Source organism: Oryx dammah, unplaced genomic scaffold, assembly GCF_014754425.2.
Source record: "Oryx dammah isolate SB20612 unplaced genomic scaffold, SCBI_Odam_1.1 HiC_scaffold_26, whole genome shotgun sequence".
In the NCBI taxonomy this organism is placed as follows: domain Eukaryota; kingdom Metazoa; phylum Chordata; class Mammalia; order Artiodactyla; family Bovidae; genus Oryx; species Oryx dammah.
In genome coordinates, this window is record NW_024070210.1 from 37,190,534 (window position 1) to 37,218,232 (window position 27,699).

Here is a 27,699-nt window from a genome sequence, read left to right on the forward strand (position 1 = left end):
TCCCATGCCCAGAGAAACTAAGATGCTGGATGTAATTAAAGGTGGTGACAGACAAGTCCTGAATGCAAAGCTTCAGAATTTTTAGAAAATAAAAAATAGAGAGGCAAAACAACCTCCCTTGATTTTTAACACCCAGAGAGCTTGTTAACATTTTGGTGTATTTCCTTTCGCTCTTTTTTCTCTTAATAATTAGAACTAGATATGCTTGTGATTTTTTACAGTTGCATGTACAGTTCTGTACAGTTTTTTTTTTTACCCTAACAAGTTACAATTTTATTAAAAACATTTTCCTATTATATTTGCAACACCGTAATTTACATAAACATCGCCTCCTCTCTGGACGTTCATACTGCTTCCAAGTGAACTATTTAGAACCTCCATGCGAAGAAACGATTGGAGAGTGGAGAGTCTACAGACTCCAAGGCATCAATTTCTCCATGATGACTAGCTGAAAATACTGTAGTGGTTTTCCCTATTTTTGGTGCCAAACCTCTGGGATCTGACTAAACTTCGCTGCTTTTCTTTTACTCCTTTATGGGTCCCACCCCTTTCTTGAGGCCTCTAACCTCGTTTCCCAACAGTGTTGCTGAACACAGGATTATTTGCCTAGGGTGGGGTGGGGGTGTCCTCTTTGAAGAGTCTGACACAGTTCAAGAAGACTTGGAGGCTTTTAAAACCGGGGGTCTTTTATGGGATCTGGGATATCTTATCTGCGTCTTCCTGACCTAAATTCGTCGAGCCCTCTATTTGCCAGCGAGGCAGTTTTCCAGTAGCCGTTTTTGACTGGAGCCTTCTCGGTTGAGTGCGATAGTATAAGGGGGAAGTGGAAGTGAAGTGGGAAGCTGGAGGACCGTTCTCCATCACTGGTCAGTCTCAACAGGTAACATTCTTTAGTTCTTCCCGTACCTGCTGGCACCGGTTCAGAGCTATTAAAATTCCTTCAAGGTGTGGCTGAGAGTGGGGTAGAGGGATGTCCAGCCATCTAAGTAACTTAGTAGACTGGGACTGCTAAAATGCAAATAAAAATACACAAATACGTACACAGAGTCGAAAAGGCTGGAGAAAAGAGTTTCCGAATAAATCTCACTGCCCTGATTCCACCACATCCCCACCGCCCCCCAGCTACAGCATCGTGGACCTAAATGACTCACTTCGGGTTGCAGCTTCCGAATGGGTTAAGAGCGCAAGTAAACTCTTGGGAGTCCGGTAGGAGTTGCTGATCGTGCCGGACATTGCTTGCAAAGCAACTTTGCGGTTCACCTCTCTCCGCTTTTTCTCTCTTTTGTTGGATGTTCGCGGAGCTGGCTTGGGCATTTACTTTTTTAAGTTTTTACGACCCCAACCCCCTGTCTTCAGCTCCCTGAGTGCGGCACTTCTCACCGCCCCGAGACTTTTGGGCTCGCTCCAGCCGTGGGGAGGGGGCGGGGGGACTTTGTTCCCCGAAAACGACCTTGTCCTGGGAATTTCCTGTGGCCATTTCTCACGGACGAGCCCCCTCCTCCGGCTGGAAGCCCGCTGCGTGCCCTCCCGGAGCCAGAGACGCGAGCGTGGAAGGGAGCGCCCGGCGCCCTCCCGCACCCGGGTGGGAAGCAGCCGCGCTCCCCGGGCTCCCCCTCCTCAGGTCTCGCCGCCGAGAGCCCGGATGTTGGATTCAATCCCTACGCCGGGTCCTTCATTTCCATAAAAGGGCAGCGACTCGGCGGGGCCGAGATTGCTGCCGCCGCGGGCGCCCCCGCCTCCCCCGCACGGCTCGCCTCCCCGCCGCGCGCCCCCCCTCCCCAGCCCGGGAGTTCGCGCGGCCTCGGCCCCGAGAGCGGTGGCGGGGGGCGGCGGGGGAGGGGCGAGGCGGCCGGACCCGCGGAGGGCGGCTCGGCGGGGCGGGGAGGAGGGAGCTGGTCTCGGACTGAGGGGGCGGGGAGAGAGGGGTGGAGCGCGCAGGGAGAGGCGAGGGGCAGCGACGGCCGGACTCCATTAGTCGCTCGGGCCAGGACGCAGCGTTTCGCCGGCTGAGGAGGGGACCCGACACCACCGCCGCTGCCGGGCGAGCCCCAGCTCCGCGCCTGTTGCTGCTCCAGTCCGGGCCGGGAGCGCAAGAAGCGCGCGGTGAGGGGCCGGGCCCGGCAGGGACTGGGGGAGCGCGGGCAGGGAGGAGGACCGTGGAGCCCGCGGACGGCCTCTCCCGGGCCTGGGTGCGGCCGCCAGGCGGGCAGGTGAAGCCCGCCGCGGTCCGCTAGGCGAGGGCCGCTAGGCTGGGGCCGCGCGGAGCGGGCGGCGCCGTGTCCGCCGAGGGCCGCCGCGGGGCGGGAGCCGGGGTGGCCGCGGGAAGGGGCGCGGGGCGCAGAGTCCTGCCGGCAGCTGGCCTCGCCGCCGGCTCTCCAGAATTCGTGCGGAAACCCTCGCGTTCTCCACCTCCTCACCCGCGGCTGACTCTGCGAGTTCGGTGGGATTTGCTTTCCTTTGGGGGAGTGACGCTGACGAGAGCCATTTCCTCCGTGCTCGCAGGAAGGAGCCATGGCTCTGGACGGGATAAGGATGCCAGATGGCTGCTATGCGGATGGGACGTGGGAACTGAGCGTTCATGTGACGGACCTGAACCGCGATGTCACCCTGAGAGTGACTGGGGAGGTGCACATTGGAGGGGTGATGCTCAAATTGGTGGAAAAACTCGGTGAGTAACATCCCGGCCGCGTCAAAGTAACGACTTAGACTGGGCGCGCGGGTGGAGAAGGGGGCACTTTAAGGCGGGAGGAGGGGTGGGTTTTGGAAGTCTTGCTTGGCATCCCGCAAATGCTTTTTTTTTTTCTAATGTAAGATTCCCTTAATATTTAAACAAATAGGCTTTCTCCTTTTGCCTCTTTTTTATATTGTTACTCTTTGAAATTTTAATAATTTGGTGATTTCAGTCTAACTAGTACTCTTAATTGCGTAGGAAATAGAAAAAACTTAATTCTTAAAGGAAGTGAGAAGAGTGCGCAAGTGAAGGTTGAGAGGGTTATATTACAGGGTTTGTGGTTATCAGTTCCTTACCTTCAGTGTACCTGAATGTTGGTGACGTTTGACATTGAGGATGATGCAAAATCTATATAAAATTAAATTCTGTTGAAAAATGTTCAACTTCTGGCGTTAATAGGAAAGTTTTGTAGCAGTGCTACTACGTGATGGAGTATATTAAAATGTTCCAGTCATCCACTCTTAGAAGGGGTGGGGCAGTGTTTGACTGTCTATAATAGTCCGTGCTTTTAAGTTATTTCGAGCGTTGGATTTTATGTAAATAACAAGCTAGTGAAAGAATTTTGTTTTAAAACGCAGATATTATTGACTGGAGATTGGCACTATTTGATTAGGTACAAATATATTGATTTAATACTGTTAAGTTGATTGATTTTAACACTGACTCAGTCATACTAGCATATCCAACAGTGTGAAGTGTAAGAAAATTTTTCAGTACACATTTGTGATGGATGAAACCATTTTCAGCTGGCAGAATCAACTAAAACTATTCAGTAGATGCTTTTATTACAAGAGAAATACTTGGAGGACTGTTCCTGAGTTTTAATGTGTCATTTGTTTGTAGTACAAGTTCTGATACGTGTGTGGCATTATCTTTTTAGGCTTTGTATGTGTGTCTTTTTAAAACACAGCATTCCTTCTTCAGGCCACCCTGGAAAAGTAGAAAAATGGTTATTTGTCAGGAAATGTATTTCTTACCAAGGATTAGTGTATACCTTCCGTATAAACTTACCAAAATTGTGCCCCAATGTAATTGCAGTATAAGACAGCATTCACTTAGGTGGACCTTTTTTGGATCAGTGCAGGGAGTTTAATTATTGAAGGACCATAAAGAAGCTCCTTAGAGGGTAACCTCCTTAGGAATGTGCATTGTTTGACTCTCTATGACACAGCCCAGGAGGGAGTCCTCCTGCTTTGTAGCCCTTTCAAAATGAGATTCTGCTGTGTGTTTACCTACATAACTGTTAGTTATCATTGTTCTTATCTGATTTGACTAAGTCAGTCACGGTGCAAAATATTTGAGTCTTTTTTGTCCAGCACTAGTAAGGGATTGTTTAAGGAAGAAAATATCAAATATAATTGTTTGTATTTCCTTTGTTTTCAAAGGGAGTAAGCATTTGCTTCAGAGATTGCTTTGTATATGACAAATGGGCCTTATTAATACACTGGTTTCAATAAGAGATATTGTGAAAAAAGAGCTGTTGAAGGTGACTGAGACAACTTGTAGTTCTTGAAAGCCAGGCTTTATCTAATGAATAAATAATGACTATGTTGCATTGATTGTAGCTGTTTATTATAGAATCATAGGCCTAAATAGAAATACAGAGAATAAACTATTTGCAGACAGAACTGATGTTAATTTGCAGTGACTGTAATGTTAATCTTTTAATGTTGATATATTTAAATTTTTTTATGCAGTGAAAAGAAACCCAGTAAGGTAGGAAATGTATACATGAAAGCCTTAACATCTTTCTTGAACTGAACAATATTGATCCTCTTAGATTTTGATTTTCAAGTAGAAAATGTTCTTTAGCATAATTCTGACTTTCCCCTTTGGTAAAAGTAGGGCTTAGTGAATTTTTGCTCCTGGTTTTAGGATTAGATATTTTGAATGGCAAGCTATTTTGTTACTATTGGCAAATAAATAGAGGAGAAATTCTGGACAGCATTTTGACTTACAAATCAGGCTCGTCAGATTAGAAAAGAACTTTTTAGTTCTTCAGAGTTGCCTAAAAACTGGAATGGCCTGCCTTCTGAAGCTGTAAGTTGTGTTACTAAAGGTATTGGACAGACTGGATGGTTACTTGTCAACAGCTGGAGTGGATCAAAGAAGCTTGCAGAGTTTAGATGAAAAGAGGTGGAGGTCATGGCACAGATCAGATGGTACAGGGTCTCATGTCTGAGGGGGTTGTAGAGCAGGGATGGACAATTAGCAGAACCAGGCTGCTCTGCACTCGGAGCAGTTATGGTACCGAAGAGCAACCTTCACCTATGTTTTCAAACTCCACATGCCTCTTTGATACCCTTCTTATTTTCATCATAGTGTGTATGAATAAATATCAGAGTATTATGTTTTAAGGCTGTCTTGCACATAATCAGTGATAACAGTTATTTCTCTGGGATTGGTAGATTTTATGATGACTCCTTCCTTCAACATTGTGTTAAAAATTTTGTGTATATGTGCACACATGAAATTTTCTGCAAAGAGTCTTAGCTTTCATTAGGTTTCTTTCGAAGAGGTCTATGATCAAACAAAGATTTGGCCCTTGAAAGTTAGCCTTATTTCGAAGGTACAGTGTTCATCCCAGACTCAGGCACTTTAATGAAGCAAGCTAAAAAAGTAAATAATGCTTCCAGCAACATCTTTATATTTAGAATTTTATAAAGAATTTGTGTGCTTCAGGTAAGGTCATTCAACCGTGATTCTTAGATTTATGACTTTAATTCAAAGATCTGCATGATCTCTTTTAAATTTTAAGACATTTGTTATTCTGCGCAGATCTTTTACAAGAAAATAGAGCGTACACCATGAAAAACTGGGCTTTAGGGAATTATATCCTGATGTCACAGAAACTTCTTGCATCTGTGACTTTAGGTTGGTACTAGACAAGTAATTTCCATATCAATCTTCCCAATGTTTATACCCCATTCTGAAAATGAAAAGTTATTACACTTGATTTTTTAAATCCAGATTGAAAGCTTTAAATAGAATTTTTAAAACTTACTGTACTTTTTGTTGAAAACAATTTTCAAAGCTAATAGTTTGTTTTTGTTTTTTTTTAAGAAAAAAGTTAAAATATAAAATATCAAGGTTAAGGATTATAAAAATAAGACACCAGAGAATAAAATTATAAAAATAGTTGCATTTAAAAATAAATGTTGCAGGTAAGGAGGAGGCTCAGTTTTATGGGATTCCCTGATGTACCTTTGGAGATCACCAAGAAATATTAAAACTGTTCTACTGTGTAGAATTCAGAGCTTAGTAAGTATTAAGGATTCAAAATGCCAAAAGATGCTTTGTTTCACTGCATAGCAAAAGGCTACTGTTTCTGGATGTAGCCTTTGGAAAGAAGTCATCTTCACTTTATTGTGTATCATGTTCTTGCTATAATAATGAAATAGAATACATTTATGTTGGAGTTGTGTGTTAGGATTAAGTTAAACTGTGAATTTAGCATATATGATGCCACCCGCCAAAGATTTTGGTTCAGATTACCTTAAAAATCCCTTAAAGTGATAAGTGATCGTGAAGTATGGTTTCCATTCATTCATTCCATCTCATAGAATTATAAAATAGCTAGTTTATCCTTCAGAAATTCCAAAAATAAATTTCTTTGGTTGGACCACAGGTGAAGAAAGTGGCTTGCATTCGGGGCTTTGTTATACAAAAATACTTTAAATACAGGGATCAGAGCTTGGCAAGATGCACATAGGGAGAAATGCTTATTTTACTGGACAGCTCCCTTATACTCCTGCTTAGTGCTCCTTGGGGAGAGTGTGCTTATTTAGTAAACTGGTGTCTATGTTGTTGAAATCCTCCGTTTTTTTCCTCTGAGGGCTTATGATTGAATTCATGGAAGTGAAATGTCAGCATGATGCAGCGTCAGTGCATTCATAGTGGACTATATCAATAAAAATTTCTGAAAATCTTTTGAAGTAGGGTGGGAGAAGCACTTCATGGTGAAATCATACATATTAGAATAAGTTGAATTTTAGTTAAATATGTACTATCTTAGAGCAGGTTTACTCAGTATTCGCTGCTAAGTCACTTCAGTCGTGTCCGACTCTGTGCGACCCCATAGACGTCAGCCCACCAGGCTCCCCCGTCCCTGGGATTCTCCAGGCAAGAACACTGGAGTGGGTTGCCATTTCCTTCTCCACTGCATGAACGTGAAAAGTGAAAGTGAAGTCGCTCAGTCGTGTCGGACTCTTAGCAACCCCATGGACTGCAGCCTTCCAGGCTCCTCCGTCCATAGGATTTTCCAGGCAAGAGTACTGGAGTGGGGTGCCATTGCCTTCTCCTTACTCAGTATTTAGAGTACTCTTAATGATCCATAAGAACTGGACATTGAATTTTATCTGTTTCTCAGCACGTCTGAAGCTCTTTAAAAATGAAGGACACTATGTGAATTTTACTAAAATTCTCATAGCATGTAATAAAGTTCAAGCTATTCTTTGGATACATTATGGGTTGTTTGCTGCTGTGTTTTATACCCAGTTTTTAAAAAGTCAACAAATACTGTTTGATTCCAAGTACAGTTAACTTATATTTATAGAGGCACTAAAAAGAATGTATCATTTTTATTCAGTTTGTTAGAAAAGATAGTGTTGGAAATGTCTATTAGCTATTAAAAACAGAAAATTTGAAGTTTTGTCTTTTATCTTCAACTCTTTATTTTTTGTAATTTCAAACTTACAAGTTCAAAAATAATAACTGAATACTATAATCTTCATTTAGATCATCTGTTAGCATTTTTCATTTGATTTCTCTGTGCACATACACACTTTTGGGAACCATTTGAGGAAGTTACACACATCATAACCCTCCATCTCTAAGTACTTAAAATATGTATCACCTAAGAACAAGGACTTTCTCTTTCATATTACATTACAGTTATCAAGTTCAGGAAATTAAACATTGATTTGATACTGTTGTCTAACACGCATCCAGATTCATATTTGGCAGTTGTTCCAGTATTGGCCTTTGTCTTTTTCCATCCAAGATCTCATTCTACATTTAGCTGTCAGTAAATTACCTTCTTTACTTAGTCTCCTTTAATATACACAATGGCTACCAAGTTTAGAACCATAAGAGATTATGTAATATGTGGCTTATTAATATTACATTGAAATATATGTAAAGTAATAGTACCTGTTTCCAGACTTCCTAGCCATCCTATGGAATAGTTCCTTAGCATTTGTCTTTTCAAGACATTGTTTTACCTTTTTTTTCCACAATAAAATTGTTTATCAGTGTGAATTTCACTTCAGAATGATTGTAGGTTCTTCTTCATACACCTTTATCTTTGAAACTTAGTTGTCTTCTTAGCTTACTATTGGATAAGGTATACAATATTTTTACACATCTTTGGGTATAGGTTTCCATTGTGTTAGTTTTCTTTAGGCCAGTAGACACTAATAGATACACAGAATAATAAATAATATTCTGGCTATGCCACTTATTAGCTTGTGTGATCTTGGACAACTAATCTAATCTTCTGATGAGTTTGACATCTGTAAAATTCCAATTTTAAAAAACTTTCTCTTAGATCTTGGTGAGAAAAGAGATAATACATGCGAAAATGCATTATATGGACTATTTGTGCTGTACAGATAAGAGTGGCTGTTTTCTCAGTGGCATTGAGAGTCCCTGAATATCCTGAAGTGGAGGCAGGGGTCGGGGAGAAACTCCTTTTAAAAGGAGTTCAGATGTAATCTAGACTGTTTAAAAGGTTCCAGCTTTAATCGTGGAGAATTACACCACTCAGAGGAGCCTAGTTTGGGACTGCTTTGTGCTCTCAACCCCCAACAGCTAGGAAAATAGCTACCATTCCACCCTTTCGCTCACTTCCAAGCATACATGCCTCTGTAATGTAGCAAAGAGCTATTTAACTACTGTTTTCATGAGATTTCTGAAATGGAGTGGACCAGTAAGTGGACAGTGGTATTCCAGAGATTTGAAATATTTATAACCATGAAGGCCTCAGTAGTATGTTTTTTATTCATTTGTAACAAAGGAATGATATACCGTTGTGTCTTGGCTTGTGAAAACATTGAGCCCATTTAGAAATTAATGGAAATGGTTTAAGAAAAAAGCTAATATGTGCAATACTTTTGTTTAGATAATTTTCTTACTGAAATAATTTAAAAATTATGCTGATGCCATAGAATATTACAAAATGGTATATATTCCCAGTGTGAGGTAAACAGATACTCTAAAAAAATATTTTAAGATAACTTTTTAATTGAGATATAATATTCTGCACTCATGTTTGTGGTTACAAAGTCATATCTATAATTCTTTTGTAACAAATTTTTGCATAATTACTGCATTTTTTGCTTGTTAATTTTTCTTAAAATCAGGCTTACTGAGGTATAATTTACATACAATAAAATTCATACTTTTTAGTATACTGTGCTGAGTTTTAGCAAATGCATGCAGTCATAAAACAACCACAGTCAAGACATAGAACTTTCCAACACCCCAAAAACTTGTCTTTGTGTTTCTTTATAATGAGCCCACCCCTTCAACTCCAGCTCCTGAAAAACCACTGGATGTCTTTTCCAGAATGTCGTATAAATGGAGCTTTGAGGGTGGATTCTTTCACTCTGGTGACTCAGCTAAAGAATCCCCCTGCAATGCAGGAGACATGGGTTTGATCTCTGGGTTGGGAAGATCTCCTGGAAAAGAAAATGGTAACTCAACTCCAGTATTCTTGCCTTGGAAATTCATGGATTGAGGAGCCATGCGGGCTACATATAGGTCATGAGGTCACAAAAGAATTGGACACAACTTAGCGACTAGTACATTTTAGTAGTGAAAGTGAAGTCACTCAGTAGTGTTCAACTCTTTGCAACCCCATGGACTGTAGCCTGTCAGGCTCCTCAGTCCATGGAATTTTCCAGGCAAGAGTACTGGAGTGGGTTGCCATTTCCTTTTCCACCAGATTTCCCGACCCAGGGATCAAACCTGGGTCTCCTGCATTGTGGGCAGACGCTTTACCGTCTGAGCCACCAGGGAAGCTCTTTACATTTTAGTAGTACATTTTATTTAAAAATAATTGTTCAGTTCAGTTCAGTTCAGTCGCTCAGTCGTGTCCGACTCTTTGAGACCCCATGAATCGCAGCACACCAGGCCTCGCGGTCCATCACCAACTCCCGGAGTTCACTCAGACTCACGTCCATTGAGTCAGTGATGCCATCCAGCCATCTCATTCTCTGTCATCCCCTTCTCCTCCTGCCCCCAATCCCTCCCAGCATCAGAGTCTTCTCCAGTGAGTCAACTCTTCCCATGAGGTGGCCAAAATACTGGAGTTTCAGCTTCAGCATCATTCCCTCCAAAGAAATCCCAGGGCTGATCTCCTTCAGAATGGACTGGTTGAATCTCCTTGCAGTCCAAGGGACTCTCAAGAGTCTTCTCCAACACCACAGTTCAAAAGCATCAATTCTTCGGCGCTCAGCCTTCTTCACAGTCCAACTCTCACATCCATATATGACCACTGGAAAAACCACAGCCTTGACTAGATGGACCTTAGTCGGCAAAGTAATGTCTCTGCTTTTGAATATGCTATCTAGGTTGGTCATAACTTTTCTTCCAAGGAGTAAGCGTCTTTTAATTTCATGGCTGCAGTCACCATCTGCACTGATTTTGGAGCCCCCCAAAATAAAGTCTGACACTGTTTCCACTGTTTCCTCATCTATTCCCATGAAGTGATGGGACCAGATGCTGTGATCTTAGTTTTCTCATTGTTGAGCTTTAAGTCAACTTTTTCACTCTCCTCTTTCACTTTCATCAAGAGGCTTTTTAGTTCTTCTTCACTTTCTGCCATAAGGGTGGTGTCATCTGCATATCTGAGGTTATTGATATTTCTCCCGGCAATCTTGATTCCAGCTTGTGTTTCTTCCAGTCCAGCGTTTCTCTTGATGTACTCTGCGTATAAGTTAAATAAGCAGGGTGACAATATACAGCCTTGACGTACTCCTTTTCCTATTTGGAACCAGTCTGTTGTTCCATGTCCAGTTCTAACTGTTGCTTCCTGACCTGCATACAGATTTCTCAAGAGGCAGGTCAGGTGGTCTGGTATGCCCATCTCTTTCAGAATTTTCCACAGTTTCTTGTGATCCACACAGTCAAAGGCTTTGGCATAATCAATAAAGCAGAAGTAGATGTTTAGTGTAATACATTTTAGATTCTTGTGTATGAGTAGTTGTTTTTATTGTTCAGTTGTAGTTCATTTTATGAATGTGTACCACAGTTTGTCTGTCTATTCAGAGTACCACTGTTGTTTCTAGTTTGCGGAGATTTTAGAGAATTAACAATTGTTCCGAGTCCTCCAGTAGCATTTGGTATTGTCAAGTGTTTTGGGTTTTATTTTTGTTTAATTTTATTCAGTCTAATAAAGTATGTAATGATATCTTACAATGATTATAAGTCACACTTCCCTAATGGCTGTGATGGGAAGCTTTTTACAGGCTTATATGCCATGGGTATATCTTAGTAAATTGTCTTCATATCATTTGCTTATTTTAATTGTTTGTTTTCTTGTTGAGTTTTAAGATTACTTAATATATTCCAGATACAAGTACTTTATCTGATAGGTGTTTTGTAGTATTTTCTCCCAGTCTGTGGCTTGTCTTTTTGTTAACAGTATCTTTCAAAGAGCAAAATTTTTAAATTTTGAGGAAGTCCAATTTTATCAGGTTTTTTCTGGACTGAACTTTTGAAAAATTGTCTTCCACAAGGGAATTGGCTTAGTCAGAATTTGAAACTTTTTGCCCTATAAGTTGTATAGCTTCTGTTTATTTTTGTATGTTGAAAGGAGAAATATATGAAGTATAGTAGTGATAATGTATCAGAAAGGAAATAATTGCATCATATCAATTTGAAATAATGTAATTACAACTTTTATTTGGTAAAATCTGAGCTGTAAAATAATAGGCCAGTGAAAACTGATTTATCAGCAATCCATTAGAAAAGCTAGATATTTTATAACATTAGTCATAAAAATAGATCTGTAGTAAAGCATCATTGAATAATTAAAATTTTAGGGTTTAATGTTATCAAAAGAATTGAGTCTGGATTATAATCCTGACTGTGCTACTTAATAGCTTTGTGATTTTTAGAAAGTTTTTAAGTCAGAGTTTTCATGTTAAGGGTCTCAGTTTCCTTATCTGTACAGTATAGATAGACAGAAGCCTTCACTTATGTTTGTTACCTTACCTTTGTAATGTTATTGGAAGTCTTTGAAAATTGTTCTTCAAATATAATATCCTCTAAATAGTATCATTGTGTATAAAGGGTCATTATTTGAATCCTTCATTCTTTGCTTTTTGTCTGCCTTCCTTCATTGACAATATTACACTGTTTATTCATAGTGACTCAGTTATGTGTAAAATGTTGAAATTTTTATTTTCTGATATTTTTTCTCAGTTTCAGTAATTCTGCTTCTAAGCGAGTTAGTGTTCTTAAGAGAAGATGATAAGCGATAAATGGTTGAAATGGGAAGTTTACGTTTAGATTTCCCTTCCTTTCATGATTCAGTCTGCAGACGCAATTATTTATTATTTAGTTATAAAGACCATCCAGTTTCAGTGGGTAACCCTTATACGGTGTTCAAGGTAACAGAGCCAGTAACCTTCAGCCCAGAGGAGGTGATGTTTGCTTTGGAATCTGTAGTGAATCTTTTCTCAGATGTTTACCTGTCTTATTTTTATACTATGCTGTAACTAAAAGCTACATGAGGTATTTTAAAGATCAATTTTAAAGCCTCAGTATAATGATGGTTTTGATATCTTTTCTTAATGGAGCATTCAAGGTTATGAATAAAACACCAGTGACGTGCTAGCATTATTGATTGCAGATGAAGATGTCTGTTGGATAAGTGCCTCCTAGTTTATTGTTTCTTAATGTAGTTCCTGAATTTCATAACCTTTGAAATTAAAAATAACTTGAAAAATGCAGACAGTTGCTGTATCAGTTTAAGCTTTTATGCAAGGTGTTGATGCGATAGAATCTGTTGCTGTGATAAAATGCCCTTGTTGTGGAGCATAGACTATGGGAGGGCTTCCTAACTGTCATAATCCTGATTTTGCAGCCCTGTGGTGTGTGACCTAACCTGTCTGTGCCTCTGGTTGCTCATCTGTAAAATGGGAATAATAACAATGTCTTTATCCTAGGATTATTATAAGGACTCAGTTAATATATGTGAAGTATTTTAGAATAGCCTCTGTAAATGGAGCTATGTTGATGAAGTGTAGCTATGTAAAATGTTCCCTTTTACTGAGCTAGAGAAATAATATTTTATAAAAGATTGGGAATGTGTCATTTATAAAGGTGAGCCAAATAGTACTGATTTATTCTCTACCATATTAGGAATGTATTTTAACTTTATTGTGCTTACCTTTATCACTATGGGGTTTCCCTGGTGACTCAGATGGTAAAGAATCTGCCTGTAATGCAGGAGATCTGTGTTTTGATCTGATCTTCATCCCTGGGTCAGGAGGATCCCCTGGAGAAAGGTGTACTGACTACCCACTTCAGTATTCTTGCCTGGATATGACAAAGATGGTTTAGAAGCAATAGATTTTATATTCCAACATATAGAAAATTATAGATAAACCATGCTTAAATGGAGGCTATTCCAATTTAATATTCTGGTTTAAGCAAATGCCTTTTTTAAAAGGTGAACTTTGTCAATATTTAAGGACTTAAGTCCAAGACATGGCCACTTAGAGTTATATATGACCTTGGCATATTGTTTTAACCTCTCCTGATTATTAATCTCACTTAACCTTTGTTTACTTCCCTGCTTCTTAGAGTTAATGTAAGAAGTAATAATGATGTAAAAAGTATTGGGATGACCAAAAAGTTTGTTCAGGTCCTTTTCAAGAGATGGTACAAAAAAACCTGAATGAACCTTTTGGCCACACCAATATTAACAGAATCTCTGGTAATAAGTAGAATGCCTATATTAAGAGCTCAAAAAAAAAAAATGTTACCCTCAGTTATCCTTCAAATACTATGTAAACCTAAAACAACAATTTGAATTGTGGGTTGAAGTAGCCTGGTTTATTTTCATTGTATTTATGTAGTACTTAACCAAAACCCCTTCTTATTTTCTTGCTTTTGTAAGTTTTGTTTAATGGCTCTGAACTCTGGAAGGTGTTCCCTGAGCTAAATTGCCTGAGTGGGAATACTGGCTTCATTCCCTATAAGCTTTGTGACCCTGGGTCAAGTTATTTAGCTTTGTGGTGGCTTAGTCTCCTATAAATAAAATGAGGGTAATAGTATATTTACCTCATCTGAGTTGTTGTGAGGATTAAATGAATACATATGTGTAAAGGACACAGTGGTGTATAGTGAGTACTGTAAGGGGGATGGTTGTTGTTCAGTTGCTCAGTCTTGTCCAGCTCTTTATGACCCCATGGACTGCAGCATGCCAGGCTTCTCTGTCCTTCAGAGTGACTGTGGTTATTTTATTGAGGATCCTAATGGACGGCTAGGATATCTCACTACTAAATATTTTCCCTGATGAATTTGGGGAATAAGTGCCTTAAAAGAACTTAGACTAGGAAAGAGGGACTTTAGAGCAAGAGGAGACATTCACGTATAAATATTCCCACCCAAAGATAGGTCTGTACATTAATTTTTCGTTTCAATAGGTTAAAGTGAAGTCGCTCAGTCATGTCCGACTCTTTGTGACCCCGTGGACCGTAGCCCGCCAGGCTCCTCTGTCCATGGGATTCTCCGGGCAAGAATACTGGAGTGGATCACCTTATAACATGTGGCATTTGGGAGGATCAAAGAGGTGGTGAACTTGACCCATCAGTAGTAGCAGCAAGCAAACATTTATGGAGGGCCACAATAAACTGTGGAAAATTCTGAAAGAAATGGAAATACCAGAGAACTTAACCTGCCTCTTGAGAAACCTATATGCAGGTCAGGAAGCAACAGTTAAAACTGGACATGGAACAACAGACTAGTTCCAAATAGGAAAAGGAGTACGTCAAGGCTGGATATTGTCACCCTGCTTATTTAACTTATACGTAGAGTACATCATGAGAAATGCTGGGCTGGAAGAAGCACAAGCTGGAATCAAGATTGCTGGGAAAAATATCAATAACCTCAAATTATGCAGATGACACCACCCTTATGGCAGAAAGTGAAGAGGAACTAAAAAGCCTCTTGATGAAAGTGAAAGAGGAGAGTGAAGAAGTTGGCTTAAAGCTCCACATTCAGAAAACGAAGATCACAGCATCCGGTCCCATCACTTCATGGGAATAGATGAGGAAACAGTGGAAACAGTGTCAGACTTTATTTTGGGGGGCTCCAAAATCAGTGCAGATGGTGACTGCAGCCATGAAATTAAAAGACGCTTACTCCTTGGAAGAAAAGTTATGACCAACCTAGACAGCATATTCAAAAGCAGAGACATTACTTTGCCGACTAAGGTCCGTCTGGTCAAGGCTATGGTTTTTCCAGTGGTCATGTATGGATGTGAGAGATGGACTGTGAAGAAGGCTGAGTGCCGAAGAATTGATGCTTTTGAACTGTGGTGTTGGAGAAGACTCTTGAGAGTCCCTTGGACTGCAAGGAGATCCAACCAGTCCATTCTGAAGGAAATTAGCCCTGGGATTTCTTTGGAGGGAATGATGGAGACTAAAGGAGAAACTCTAGTACTTTGGCCTCAGGCGAAGAGTTGACTCATTGGAAAAGACCCTGACGCTGGGAGGGATTGGGGGCAGGAGGAGAAGGGGATGACAGAGACTGAGATGGCTGGATGGCATCACTGACTCAATGGATGTGAGTCTGAGTGAACTCCGGGAGTTGGTGATGGACAGGAGGCCTGGCGTGCAGCGATTCATGGGGTCTCAAAGAGTCGGACACGACTGAGCGACTGAACTGAACTGAACTGAAGCATTATATTAGGTAATGGGACATAGTCCCCGCATAAAATCTGAACAACTTTCTAGTAAAAAAAAAAAAAAAAAAAAAGATTGCTTTGAATTGACAGTCTCAATGTGAAGCACCAAATATGTGGTTCAGGAAGATGGTGGAGATTTAGAAGCATGAGCCTAGATTGACTGACTTTATTTGAAGAGAGCCAGGATGAAAAGTTTGAAAGAATGGTATTCTGGATTGAAAGTTGTGATGTTTATGATGTATTAGAGACTAAGAGAAGTAGAAAATATGATTATAGAGAGGAAAGATATCATTAAGTGAGGAAATGGTATTCTATTTTCTTCTGTTATTCCTTCATTCACCTACTTGCTTTAAATGAGAACCTACTAGAGTGCCAGCTACCATACTGCAAATGGCAGAGACAAGAAGTATATAAAATTAACTTAATCCTTAGACTGATTTGACCTGTAATCTTAGGGGCAAGATGATCTTTAAATAAGTAATTGCTATTATGTGATGAGTGTTATGATAATTAAAATAGTTATCAGAGAGTATATATACTAGGGAACCCAACCTAGTATATGGGGAAGGGTTTCTGGAGGAAATTACATTTAAATCAAGGGCCAGTGGTGTCCACCGGGCTCCTCTGTCCATGGGATTCTCCAGGCAAGAATACTGGAGTGGGTCACCTTTTCCTTCTCCAGGGGATCTTCCTGACCCAGGGATCAAACCCAGGTTTCCCGCATTGTGGGCAGACGCTTTAACCTCTAAGCCACCAGGGAAGCCTGATGGTGGAGTAGGAAAGAGCCAGATGAGTGAGTGGCAGATCTTAGGAAGGCGGTGTAGGATAAAAGAGCAGCAGGTTGGAGAACATGAGAAGTCGAGCATGAGAGCATGGGGGTGAGGGAGGGCCGCCATTTGAGGAACTGAGAGTCTATGTTGATGGAGGAGTGGTCCTGGGGAACCAGGGACTTGACAGGCTTAAGAAATAAGCAAATGTTTAAAGTGCATTGTAAACCAGTTTAAAAGATTTAGTGTTGTGGTAAGAGCTGTGAGATACCAATAACAGATTTTAAACTGGAAAGAGACATCAGATCTTTACAAATTTGAAGTACATCATATTCATATATGTCAGTAACATATGATACAAGCCGTAGTAAGCCTCATAGATTCCAAGAGATATTTTTTTCCATAGCTTGTGCTGTAGTCCTGTATTAGAATTTGTTTTCATACTTCTTTTTTGAAGTATAGAATGAATAGCTAGTGCCTTTGACTAATTTCAAAAAACAAATCCAGTTTTAATACTCCATGAGTCAAACACTAACTGATAAATTCAGCCTTGATGTTACTCTTAGAATTTGTCAGATGTTGACATTGCATGGACTTTTGAGTCCAGTCTTCTAGGAACTAAGCCAAACTGAACCAAATTTGTAGTAAGCCTTTAGGATTGGATAGGAGGTTACCCACCCTCTGGAAATGAATAATTGACATGCCTTCTATTTGTGTGCACTCTGTAATTGCATGCATGACTTATGTCATCTGGTAAAACTTGTTAACTACTCGAATTAGTGTATTTTGTAATAGCAGATATTATTGCTATTTGAAATAGTATTCAGTTGATACTGAAATTGATAAACATTATTTTGTGTTTGAGAGTAACTTCAGAAGGCGATTTGTAAACTTGGTTGTGTTTTGCTTTGATGGGCGAATTCCTGAATTTTCAATCAAGTTAGCTATGTCAAAGAAATGTCAATTAGTCACTTGGTATCAGAAGTTTAGTTTCTAAATGTTTTTAATCACTGGTTGATGCATCTGTTTTAGTCACTCATTGAAATCTTAATGTAAAACAACAATTTTCTTATGCTGAAATTGAATGGAGTACTTTAATTGAAATATTTTGTCAGTTTGAATGATATGTAAACTTTGAAATGGTTTACTGCTTCTATTAACAGATGACAAACATTTTATTAAGAATAGGACATATCAGAATTTTGGAAACCATCAATATTTTGCACAGTTTCAACATACACGTTTTAGTTATCATGGTTTAGTTAACACCAGTTATCTAACAACATGGTTCATGTTTTAGTTACCACCATACTTTTGTTTAATTGCATAAAATACCAACTTTGCTTCTAACTCTTCAGTCTACAATTCACTATGTCAGTAATAGACGAGTACATTTAAGAGTTTTCATGTTACTTGCATATTACAAATATTTATTGGTTTAATTCCATGTACAAGGCCCTGGGCTTTTTGCCTTTGAGGTACAAGATAAATAAGACCAAAGACCCTTAATTGAGTGGAGGAAGGGAGTTACATAAAATCAATTATAATTGATTGGGATGCATTATTCAGAATGCTAAGATGTACCTAACTGCTTTGGCAGGAGGGTTAGTAAAGATGTAGAGATGGTAATATTTGGTTTTTATGTAGGATTTTGTCACCCTGATGAGAAGGAAAGAGAAAGGTATACAACCAAGGAGGCAGAAAACATCAGGGTGTTTCACAAACTAGGCCAGAACATGAGTTGTAGAACCTGGGGACAACTAGGTATCGAGGTGCACAGAAGGTTAGGATTTATATTACCCACTGAGAGGTTATAAAACACTTCAGCAACAGAGGGACTTGGAAAGTTAAGTAGAGAAGTAAAATTATCAAATTTGCGTTTTAAAAAGTAACTCAGATAGTTTTGTAAAAAATGATATTATAGTTCAGACGAGATGTTGAGGACTTGAACTAAAGCAATGTAATAAAAGGAAAGAAAGGGACACATTTAACAGCCATTTGAGAAGTAAATTCCATAGTATTTGGATACAAAGAAAAACAAAGAGACGTAAGTTCAGCCTTAGAGAAATATATTCAACATTTTTTTTTGAGGGGAAGCTCCAAAATCATTGCTGATGGTGATTGCAGCCATGAAATTAAAAGACGCTTGCTCCTTGGAAGAAAAGTTATGACCAACCTAAACAGCATATTAAAAAGCAGAGACATTACTTTGCCAACAAAGGTCTGTATAGTCAAAGCTGTGATTTTTCCAGTAGTCATGTATGGATGTGACAGTTGAACTATAAAGAAAGCTGAGCACCGAAGAATTGATGCGTTTGAACTGTGGTGTTGGAGAAGACTCTGGAGAGAGTCCCTTGAACTGCAAGGAGATCAAACCAGTCCATCCTAAAGGAAATCAGTCCTGAATATTCATTGGAAAGACTGATGCTGAAGCTGAAACTCCAATACATTGGCCACCTGATGCAAAGAACTGACTCCTTAGAAAAGACCCTGATGCTGGGAAAGATTGAAGGTGGGAGGAGAAGGGGACAACAGAGGATGAGATGGTTGGATGGCATCACCAACTCAATGGACATGAGTTTGAGTAAACCCCAGGAGTTGGTGATGGACAGGGAAGCCTGGCGTCCTGCAGTCTGGGGTCAAAGAGTCGGACATGACTAAGCAACTGAACTGAACTTAAAGATTTTAAAGGTTAGGTTAATATAATTACTGTTTGTATCATCTTGGAGGGGCTTTCCAGGTGGCACTAGTAGTAAAGAACTCACTTGCCAGTGCAGGAGACATAAGAGACACGGGTTTGATCCCTGGGTCAGGAAGATCCCTTGGAGAAGGGAATGGCAACCCACTCCAGTATTCTTGTCTGGAGAAGCCCATGGACAGAGGAGCCTGTTGGGCTACAGTCCATGGGGTTGTAGAGAGTTCAGCATGACTGAGTGGCTTAGCAAACACACATGATCTTGGTATGAAGGGAAAATGTTAGTCAGTTAGTCGTGTCCAACTCTTTGCAAACCCATGGACTGTAGCCAGCCAGGCTCCTTTGTCTGTGGGATTTCCCAGGTAAGAACACTGGAGTGGGTTGCCATTTCCTCCTCCATGGTCTTGGCAGTCTTCACTTAATTTGTTGAATGGATGGGGTGAGTGGGCAACAGTTACTGAGTTTTGGAATATTTACATGCGTCATTGCCAGTGTTTGCTGTTTTCATGTTATTGATTACTAAAAGTGTATGTCAGCTGAATTAGCTCTGGGACTTTGTTAAAAGCAGTTTCTTTCTCTTTTTCATTGCTGTGGAAAATCAGGAATATACTTATTTCTAGTATACTAATAATCCTATTATAGTTACTTGAATTAAGTCATAGATCGTGTTGTAGTGATGTAGTATAGAATGCACTGCTGAGAATCTCTTGGATGATTATTCTAGAGTAAAGGATGATTCTGGAAGGAGGGTTGCTCTTCTAGAATAAGATTAAAAATAACTGAGGAATTTACTTCTGGTCTCTCTAGAACAGTCTTAAGGAAGAGAAGAATGATTTAGAAGTTGTTTCAGTTATTTTTATGTGATACAGAATATTCATTTTATAATATAATTTTATTTAATCTCTAATATAAAATAAGAAGTGGTTAGTTACATTATTTTTCTGAATTGCCTCTTTGCTGTTGATAATCAGTTTCTGTTCTTGTTTTAAACTCAGTTTAATTTTGTTCAGTAGTATATGTATTCTTCAAATAATTAAATAGCTACCAGCCATAACCTTTTTGAATTTTATTGTCTGTAGCTGTCATTATTAAATCAGTTGAACATATGCATAATATAAATATTCCTTCACATTTGGTGTTTTGAGAGTGAACTGATGAGTGACTTTGCAGTGTTGGCTGGTTCTAGGCACTACCTCCCGAAACCAGTCTTACTTGAATCACAATTTCCATGGTCCAGTTTTTATTATCTATTGAACATACATATATATATATATATATCTTAGGATATATCTTGAATTGATTAGCTTCTTGGTGCCTGTGAAGACTGGGGTCCATTATATACAAATTGACGTTTCCAGTGTATGGATAGTATTGGAACAGAGAAATGGAGTGGTTTGAGTGACTATTTCCCCGTAGTTCTTTGAGACCCTAATGAAAGAGCGGTCTCTGATGACAAGGTTTCTCTGCCTGGGGTTTGTTTCCCTTGGGCAGAGTTGAGTGAACATAAATTCAGACTGTGAACCCATTTCTTCCTGCCAGCTTCTTAGCTGAGATTTCAGTTAGGTGCCTATTAGAACTGGAATCTGATCTCTCTGCCCCTGAGGATCTGTAGAGCCTCAAGCAAGAACCTAACCCCACTGAACCTGGTTTCCTTATCTATAGGAAGAACTTAGATTGGGTTGATTCCTAAGGACTTTTTCAGTTCCCAGTTTATGTGGGTCTTTGTAAGCCCCGCTGTGATACTGGCAGGGAAAGGCACAAACTAATAAGCAAGTTGTCGAAAGATCCACGATGTCAGACTTATGGAAAGTTTGTTGAAACTCCCACCAGAAGTTTTACTCGGCTCTTTTTCCCTTCAAGATGACTTGAAGTCTACCCTACAATAGACTACCAGTGCAGGCCACTTAGCTCTGAGTTAGGAATGGCAGGTACCATTTTAAGGAAAGGCAGGAATGAAATACAGCCTCCATGTTTCACTTCTCAACACTCTCCAGTCCCTCTGGCAAGCCCTGGGGTATTTCCACTTCATTTAATAATCCCTTTACCTCCCTACCTATACTCCCTCTCAATTATAGTGCTTTCCTGGTGGCTCAGACAGGAAAGAATCTGCCTCCGGTGCTGGGGACCTGGGTTCAATCCTTGGGTCAGGAAGATCCTCTGGAGAAGGGATCAAATTTACAATTCCTCTGTCCTTTGATTGTCTCATCTCTTGAAACAGGAATTGTGATAGCATTTACCACTTAGCATTTTTGTGAGGATTAAGTGAGAGTATGTTAAGTGCTTCTGGTACATGCTAAATGTTCAGAAACAAATCTTGGTGCTGTTGGTATCATCCATTTGATTTTCAAGCCAGGAACTTTCTAGCATTCCTCTTCACCTTCCAGCTGTCCTCTCTCATCTATAATCGGTATCAGTGAGACCTGTGATTCTAATTTAGACATATCCCTCACATTTGGCTCCTTTTTAGCTTCTGCCTTAGAAAAGGTCCTACTCCCAGAACATTGCAGTAGATTTCTTGTGCCAGGTTCTTTCTTTTTCTGACTCACTCTCTGCAATCCCATGATAGTCACCTTCATAAACCGTGGGATTTAGAGCCACTGCTGTCTATAGAACAGTCACTCTTGGTGCATGTTGGAATTCCCACAGTAAGACCCAGGTGAAACGTCCCCTTTTCTTCAGAGCCTAATAAGTCTTCCACGTTTAGAGTTATTTGCTCCTATTGCATTTTGCTCTTTTATCTTTTTATCTCATTATATTTGTGTCCCTCACTTGAACAGCAAGAACCTCTAGGATGGGAATTCTGAGATAAGTGTACCTTAAGTATATATTCCTATGGCCTAGGTTAGTATCTGGCATATAGCAGGTCCTTGGAAAATGTTTATCGATTTATTTACTGGTTGTGTATCCAAAGAGCAACACTTTGTCCAGTTTGCCTATTTCCTTTTTTGGAAGTCTGAGTGATTAAAAAGACAAGAACTTGAGAGTAGTTCTGTGTTTCAGGAATTGGTGAGGAAAACAGAAGATAAAGCTGTTCTATTGTGAGGAACTTTTTTTTTTTTTTTTTAAGCAAAAGAAGAAACCTTGGCCTAAGGCGATAAATGCTAGCTGGGAAAGAGGAAGGAGGCCAGTTAATTCCTACAGTATATGGAGGATGAGGAGGGAGTAGACAAGTGTGCTACTTTTAGCAGGAGAGCTTCTCTCCCTCACCACTTAACACCTCCATTGCTTTTAAGCTTCTCTTCCCTCCAGCCCACACTGCAGGTGCCTCTTAGCAGTTTTCTTTACATCTCTAGCTGAACATCAACCATATATTCTGCAAAAAGCCTTATGATATCAGTTTAGTGGAATATTTCTCATAGTATACTTTGGACTATTTTAGATTTGGGTAATAGTCTGATTTGAAATCTATTTATAATGTTTCCTTGTGGCAAATCTAAATTCTAAGACTCAAAAGAATTTTTTGAACATAATCATTGCATACTGTAAGGATTGTCTTGAGCAAAAGATGATATGAGAAAGAAGAGGAAGTCGATATGGTTTGATTTCCCATGTCTTGGAGAATCTGTGCCACACTTAGTGTAGACATGTTTTAATTCTGAATTTGAAGAAGAAAAAATGAATTTCTAAACATAGAACTAAATAAATCTTAAATATTATTTTTCATGTTGCTTTAAGAGTAACTTCCTTGTTGTTTTCTTTTTTGTTTCCCAGACTTTAAACTTTTTATTTTGTATTAGGGTATAGTCAGTGAACAGTGTTGTGGTAGTTTCAGTGAACAGCAAGGGACTCAGGCAACATATACATGTATCCATTCTCTCCCAAACCTGCCTGGCATCTAGGCTGGACATACCATTGAGCATGTGCTGAACAAGAGGTCTTTGTTGGTTATACCTTTTAAATATAGCGGTGTGTACATGACTATTCCACAAGTCCCTAATTATCCCTTCCCCCTGCAACCATAAGTTCATTTTCTAAGTCTGTGAGTCTCTGTTTTGTGATAAGTTCATGTGATCATTTCTTTTTAGTTTTCACATGTAAAGGATGTCATATGATATTTCCCCTTCTCTTTCTGACCGACTTCACTCAGTATGGCACTCTCTAGGTCTCTCCATGTTGTGGCAAATGGCATTCTTTCATTCTTTTTAATGGCTGAGTAATATTCCGTTGTATATATGCACCACATCTGTATCCATTCCTCTGTCTATGGACATTTAGGTTGCTTCCATGTCTTGGCTATTGTAAATAGTGCTGCAGTGAACATTGGGGTTTTTCTCTGGGTATATGCCCAGGAGCGGGATTGCAGGGTCATATGTAGCTCTATTTTTAGTTTTAGTTTTTTTGTTTTGTTTTTTTTTTAAAGGAACTTCCATACTGTTCTCCGTAATGGTTGTGCCAATTTATATTCCCACCAACAGTGTAGAAGGTTTCCCTTCTCTCCAGAACCTCTCCAGCATTTGTTGTTTGTGGGTTTTTGATGATAGCTATTCTGACCGGTGTGAGGTGATATCTCACTGTAGTTTTGATTTGTATTTCTCTAATAACGAGTGATATTGAATATCTTTTCATGTGCCTATTGGCCACCTGTGTGTCCTCTTTGGAAGGAATGTCTATTCAGGTCTTCTGCCCATTGTTTGAGTGGGTTGTTTGTTTTGATGCCATTAAGTGTCATGAGCTGTTTCTCAATTTTGGAGACTAATCCCTTATTGGTCACATCATTTGCAAATATTTTCTCTATAGGTTGTCGTTTCATTTTGTTTATTGTTTCCTTTGCCGTACAAAGGCTTTTGAGTTTAGGTCTCATTTGTTTATTTTTGCTTTTGTTTTCATTATTTTGGGAGAGGAATCAAAAAAGATGTTGCTGTGATTTATGTTAGAGAGTGTTCTGCCTATGATTTTCTCTGAGAGTTTTATAGTATCCAGTCTCACATTTAGGTCTTTAATCCATTTTGAGCTTATTTTTGTGTCTGGAGTTAAGGAATGATCTAATGCCATTTTTTTGCATGTGGCTGTCCAGTTTTCCCAGCACCATTTGATGAAGAGCCTGTCTTTCCAACATTGTATAGTTCTGCCTTTGTCATAGATTAATTGACCATAGGTGAATGGGCTTATTTCTGGGTTCTCTATACTGTTCCATTGATCTATATTTCTATTGTTGGCCAGTACCATACTGTTTTGACGACTGTAGCTTTGTGGTATAGTCTGAAGTCAGGGAGCCAGATACCTCCAGCTCTGTTTTTCTTTTTCAAGATTGCTTTGGCTGTTTGGGGTCTTTTGTGTCTCCATACAAATTTTGAGGGTTTTTTTTCTAGTTTTGTGAAAAATGCCATTGGTGCTTTGATAGGGATTGCATTGACTGTGTAGATTGCCTTGGTAGTATAGTCATTTTGACTTGATTCTTCCAGTCCATGAACATGGCATATCTCTCCATCTGTTTACATCTTCGTCAGTTTCTTTCATTGGCATCTTATAGTTTTCAGAGTACAAGTCTTGTGTCTTCTTAGGTAGGTTTATTCTGGGATTAATGTTTTCTTGATGTAATGAAGGATCTTTACAATTTTCAGTATGAGGATTCATTGTGCAATGTACTAGAAATATAATGGTGATCAAAATAGGCATTGTCCTTGTCTTCTCAGTGTTTAGTAGGAAATTAAGAAACCCCCCCATCCCAGGAAGAACAAACAAAATGAATGCACATTTTGATAAGTGATATTACACTGTACTGAAATAGAGAATAAAAGAGGGACATAGGACACTGGAAATCTTAGAGTGGTTAAGAAAAACTTCTCTGAGACTATGGAATTTAAAATTCGGGAGACAAGAGAAAACTAGACATTCAGAGAGTGTAGTGACACTTGCAAAGCCACCGAGGCAAAAAAAGCTTACTTACTAGACAGTTCTTGGAATAAAAAGAAGGTAGGTGTGGCCTTGGCAGAGGAAGATAAGTATGGAAGAGTAGATGGGCTGTACTGGGTGAAAGTTTGTAGACTAAAAGTCATTTGGTTTTCATTCTCACTGCAGTTGCAAGCTGTTAAAAGATTTTCAGCAGGGGGATTGACGTGAAAGTGTTAAATAGATCACTTTGGCTGTCACGTAGAAAGTGCTGGATGGAATCATGGAGACTAGACAGGAGGCTCTTGGCAGTAGTTGGTATAAGAGATAATAATGATGACCTGAAATAGGATGGTGCCAATGGAGACTGAAGTGGAGATTTTGGGAAGTGGAGCTGAGGGGCTTGATGAATGTGCAGACTAGGGAAAGAGAATTCGCTACTTTTAGTTTTCTAGCATGAGCAGCTTGGGTTGATTCTTAGGGCTATTTAATGACAGTAGAACTAGGAGAAAATTGGATTAAGTTTTGAATATATTGGCCCTTCCTGAGTAGTTCAGATGGTAAAGAATCTGCCTACAATGCTGGAGACCTGGGTTCGATCCCTGGGTCGGGACGTGGCAACCACTCCAGTATCCTTGTCTGGAGAATTCCATGGACAGAGGAGACTGGTGGGCTACAGTCCATGGAGTCGTGAAGAGTTGGACGTGACTGAGTGGCCAACACACTTTGCATATATTAAGTTTGACATTCTTCTGAGACATGCTGGTAGAGATGTGGGGTAGTCAGTAGGATGTATAAACTGGTGCTCTAAGCAGAAGGGTAGGCTGGAGATAAAAACTAGGAAGGTAAGTGCATAGAGGCCATGTAAAGTCACAAGAATGGATGGGATACCTAGGAGCCAGAGTGAGGAGTGTGTGGTTTCTAGAAGGTGGGAATGGCAACAGAGCATGGGTAGCTGGGGTGTTTTCAGATAATTAGGAGGAGAGACGTTTCATCATAACTCAAAGGCAGGAGACCCATACTGGCACAGATGCAAGAAGCTTTGTACATTTGGTTGGCCCTTAGGTGAAATAGTTTCAATCCGATGGTGTCTCTATTTTCTGAAGTAGAATCCATGGTTGTCTGCTGAGGAGAAGGAGGGTACACAGCCATTTGAGGAGGGTTGGCAAGTTTGAGATGCTGTGGTGAACAGAAGAAACATGGTAGGATTGCCCAGCACTAGCTCTGATTCTGTTGGCCTTAAATTTATAATGTTTCAATCTGCCTGGGTTGAAATGAAGGAGCTATTACATTAAGATATACAGCTTTACATACACACACATACAATTTGTATAGTTTAGTATTTTTGAGGTGCAGTTAGCTCTACATTTGCCTTGGTGAATGATTCTCAATTGGTTTATCATCATCTTTCTCAGGATTTTCATCAGAGTGTAAAGTTGTTTTTGCTACTTCTGAATAGAATAAATATGTTCTTGTGATATCTGTGGTGGAGCCAGCTGTGGGACATGACATGTAGATATTAGCTTCAAAATAAGATACACAGTGTAATACAGAGCCAAAACTAAAGAAAGATTTCCTAGTAAGTAGGAAAATGTTGCCTTGCATATTTAAGAGAGCTCAGTCAAGCCTCTAACAAGTTTTGAAATGACACTATGACACAGTGACTCTCTCTGGCTGCTACTGCTGCTAAGTTGCTTCAGTTGTGTCCGACTCTGCGCGACCCCATAGACGGCAGCCCACCAGGCTCCCCCATCCCTGGGATTCTCCAGGCAAGAACACTGGAGTGGGTTGCCATTTCCTTCTCCAATGCATGAAAGTGAAAAGTGAAAGTGAAGTCGCTCAGTCGTGTCCGACTCTTAGCGACCCCGTGGTCTGCAGCACACCAGGCTCCTCCATCCATGGGATTTTCCAGGCAAGAGTACTGGAGTGGGGTGCCATTGCCTTCTCCGACTCTCTGGAGGGGCAATAAAATTAAAGAAAGTTGGAAATGTGTTTTAAGTTTTACAGGATTATCACTATTTAAGTAATGCAAGTAACTTTTGTTCTTAAAAACAAGACTGAAAGTACTTCTTGGACTTGCCATCCCCTTTCTGTTCATCTACCATCCATGATTCTACTCCCCAGTATAACAAAATGATCAGGAAAAGTTGTCTGTATTCCTTATTTCTACTTACTCATTGCCCAGCCATTGTAATTCAAACTTTCATCCTGTCCACTCCCATGCTTCTTGCATGGCCTCTGAATTTCACTCATGCTCAGCCCTACCCCTGCATTCTTCAAAATATTTGAAATAAAAAATCACTCCCCTGCTTAAAATCAAGTTTTAGACCCACACCCAAAGTGGTCTGGGCTGAGTCCAGGCATTACTCTATTTGAAGAGTTGCTCAGATAATTCTAATGCCAAGCAGGCTGAAAAACACTGCTCTAGTGGCTTCTCTCATACTCAGAAAGAGTAAAAGCTGAACAACCTTATGGTATACAGGGCTTCTGCCAAGCTCTCTGGTGTTTCACCTCTTCAATTTGAGTCATATTGGCTTTCTTCAAATATGTAGGAACTTTGTTCTTCTCATCACTGTATTTCTAGCACTAGAATAGTGCTTTCCGGTAAATGTTCAGTAGATATTTGTGTAATTAATGAATATTTTACAGATGCTGTTTGTTTCTTCTGTAGTAGTGATTCTCTTGTGGTTAGTGCTGATTAGGTCGCTGGCATTTTGAGTCTTCAGGAATGCCACCAAAATTATAGTATTGGAAC

The 27,699-nt window shown here is 39.8% G+C and overlaps 1 protein-coding gene across 7 annotated transcripts in view; it reads left to right on the forward strand.

Annotated features, from left to right (window-relative positions):
* The first annotated feature begins 643 nt into the window (after positions 1 to 643).
* Positions 644 to 27,699, forward strand: part of FERMT2 (FERM domain containing kindlin 2) — a 73,147-nt gene continuing 46,091 nt past the window's right edge. For 3 of the 7 annotated variants that reach the window (XM_040226422.1, XM_040226424.1, XM_040226426.1), the window contains exons 1-2: positions 1,822 to 2,103; positions 2,503 to 2,668. In XM_040226422.1, the coding sequence (XP_040082356.1) occupies positions 2,512 to 2,668 (157 nt within the window). In that variant the 5' untranslated portion in view covers positions 1,822 to 2,103; positions 2,503 to 2,511. Of the gene's footprint in view, positions 881 to 1,821; positions 2,104 to 2,502; positions 2,669 to 27,699 lie in introns of those variants that run through there. The other 4 variants (XM_040226425.1, XM_040226427.1, XM_040226423.1 and 1 more) reach the window with 3 other exon arrangements.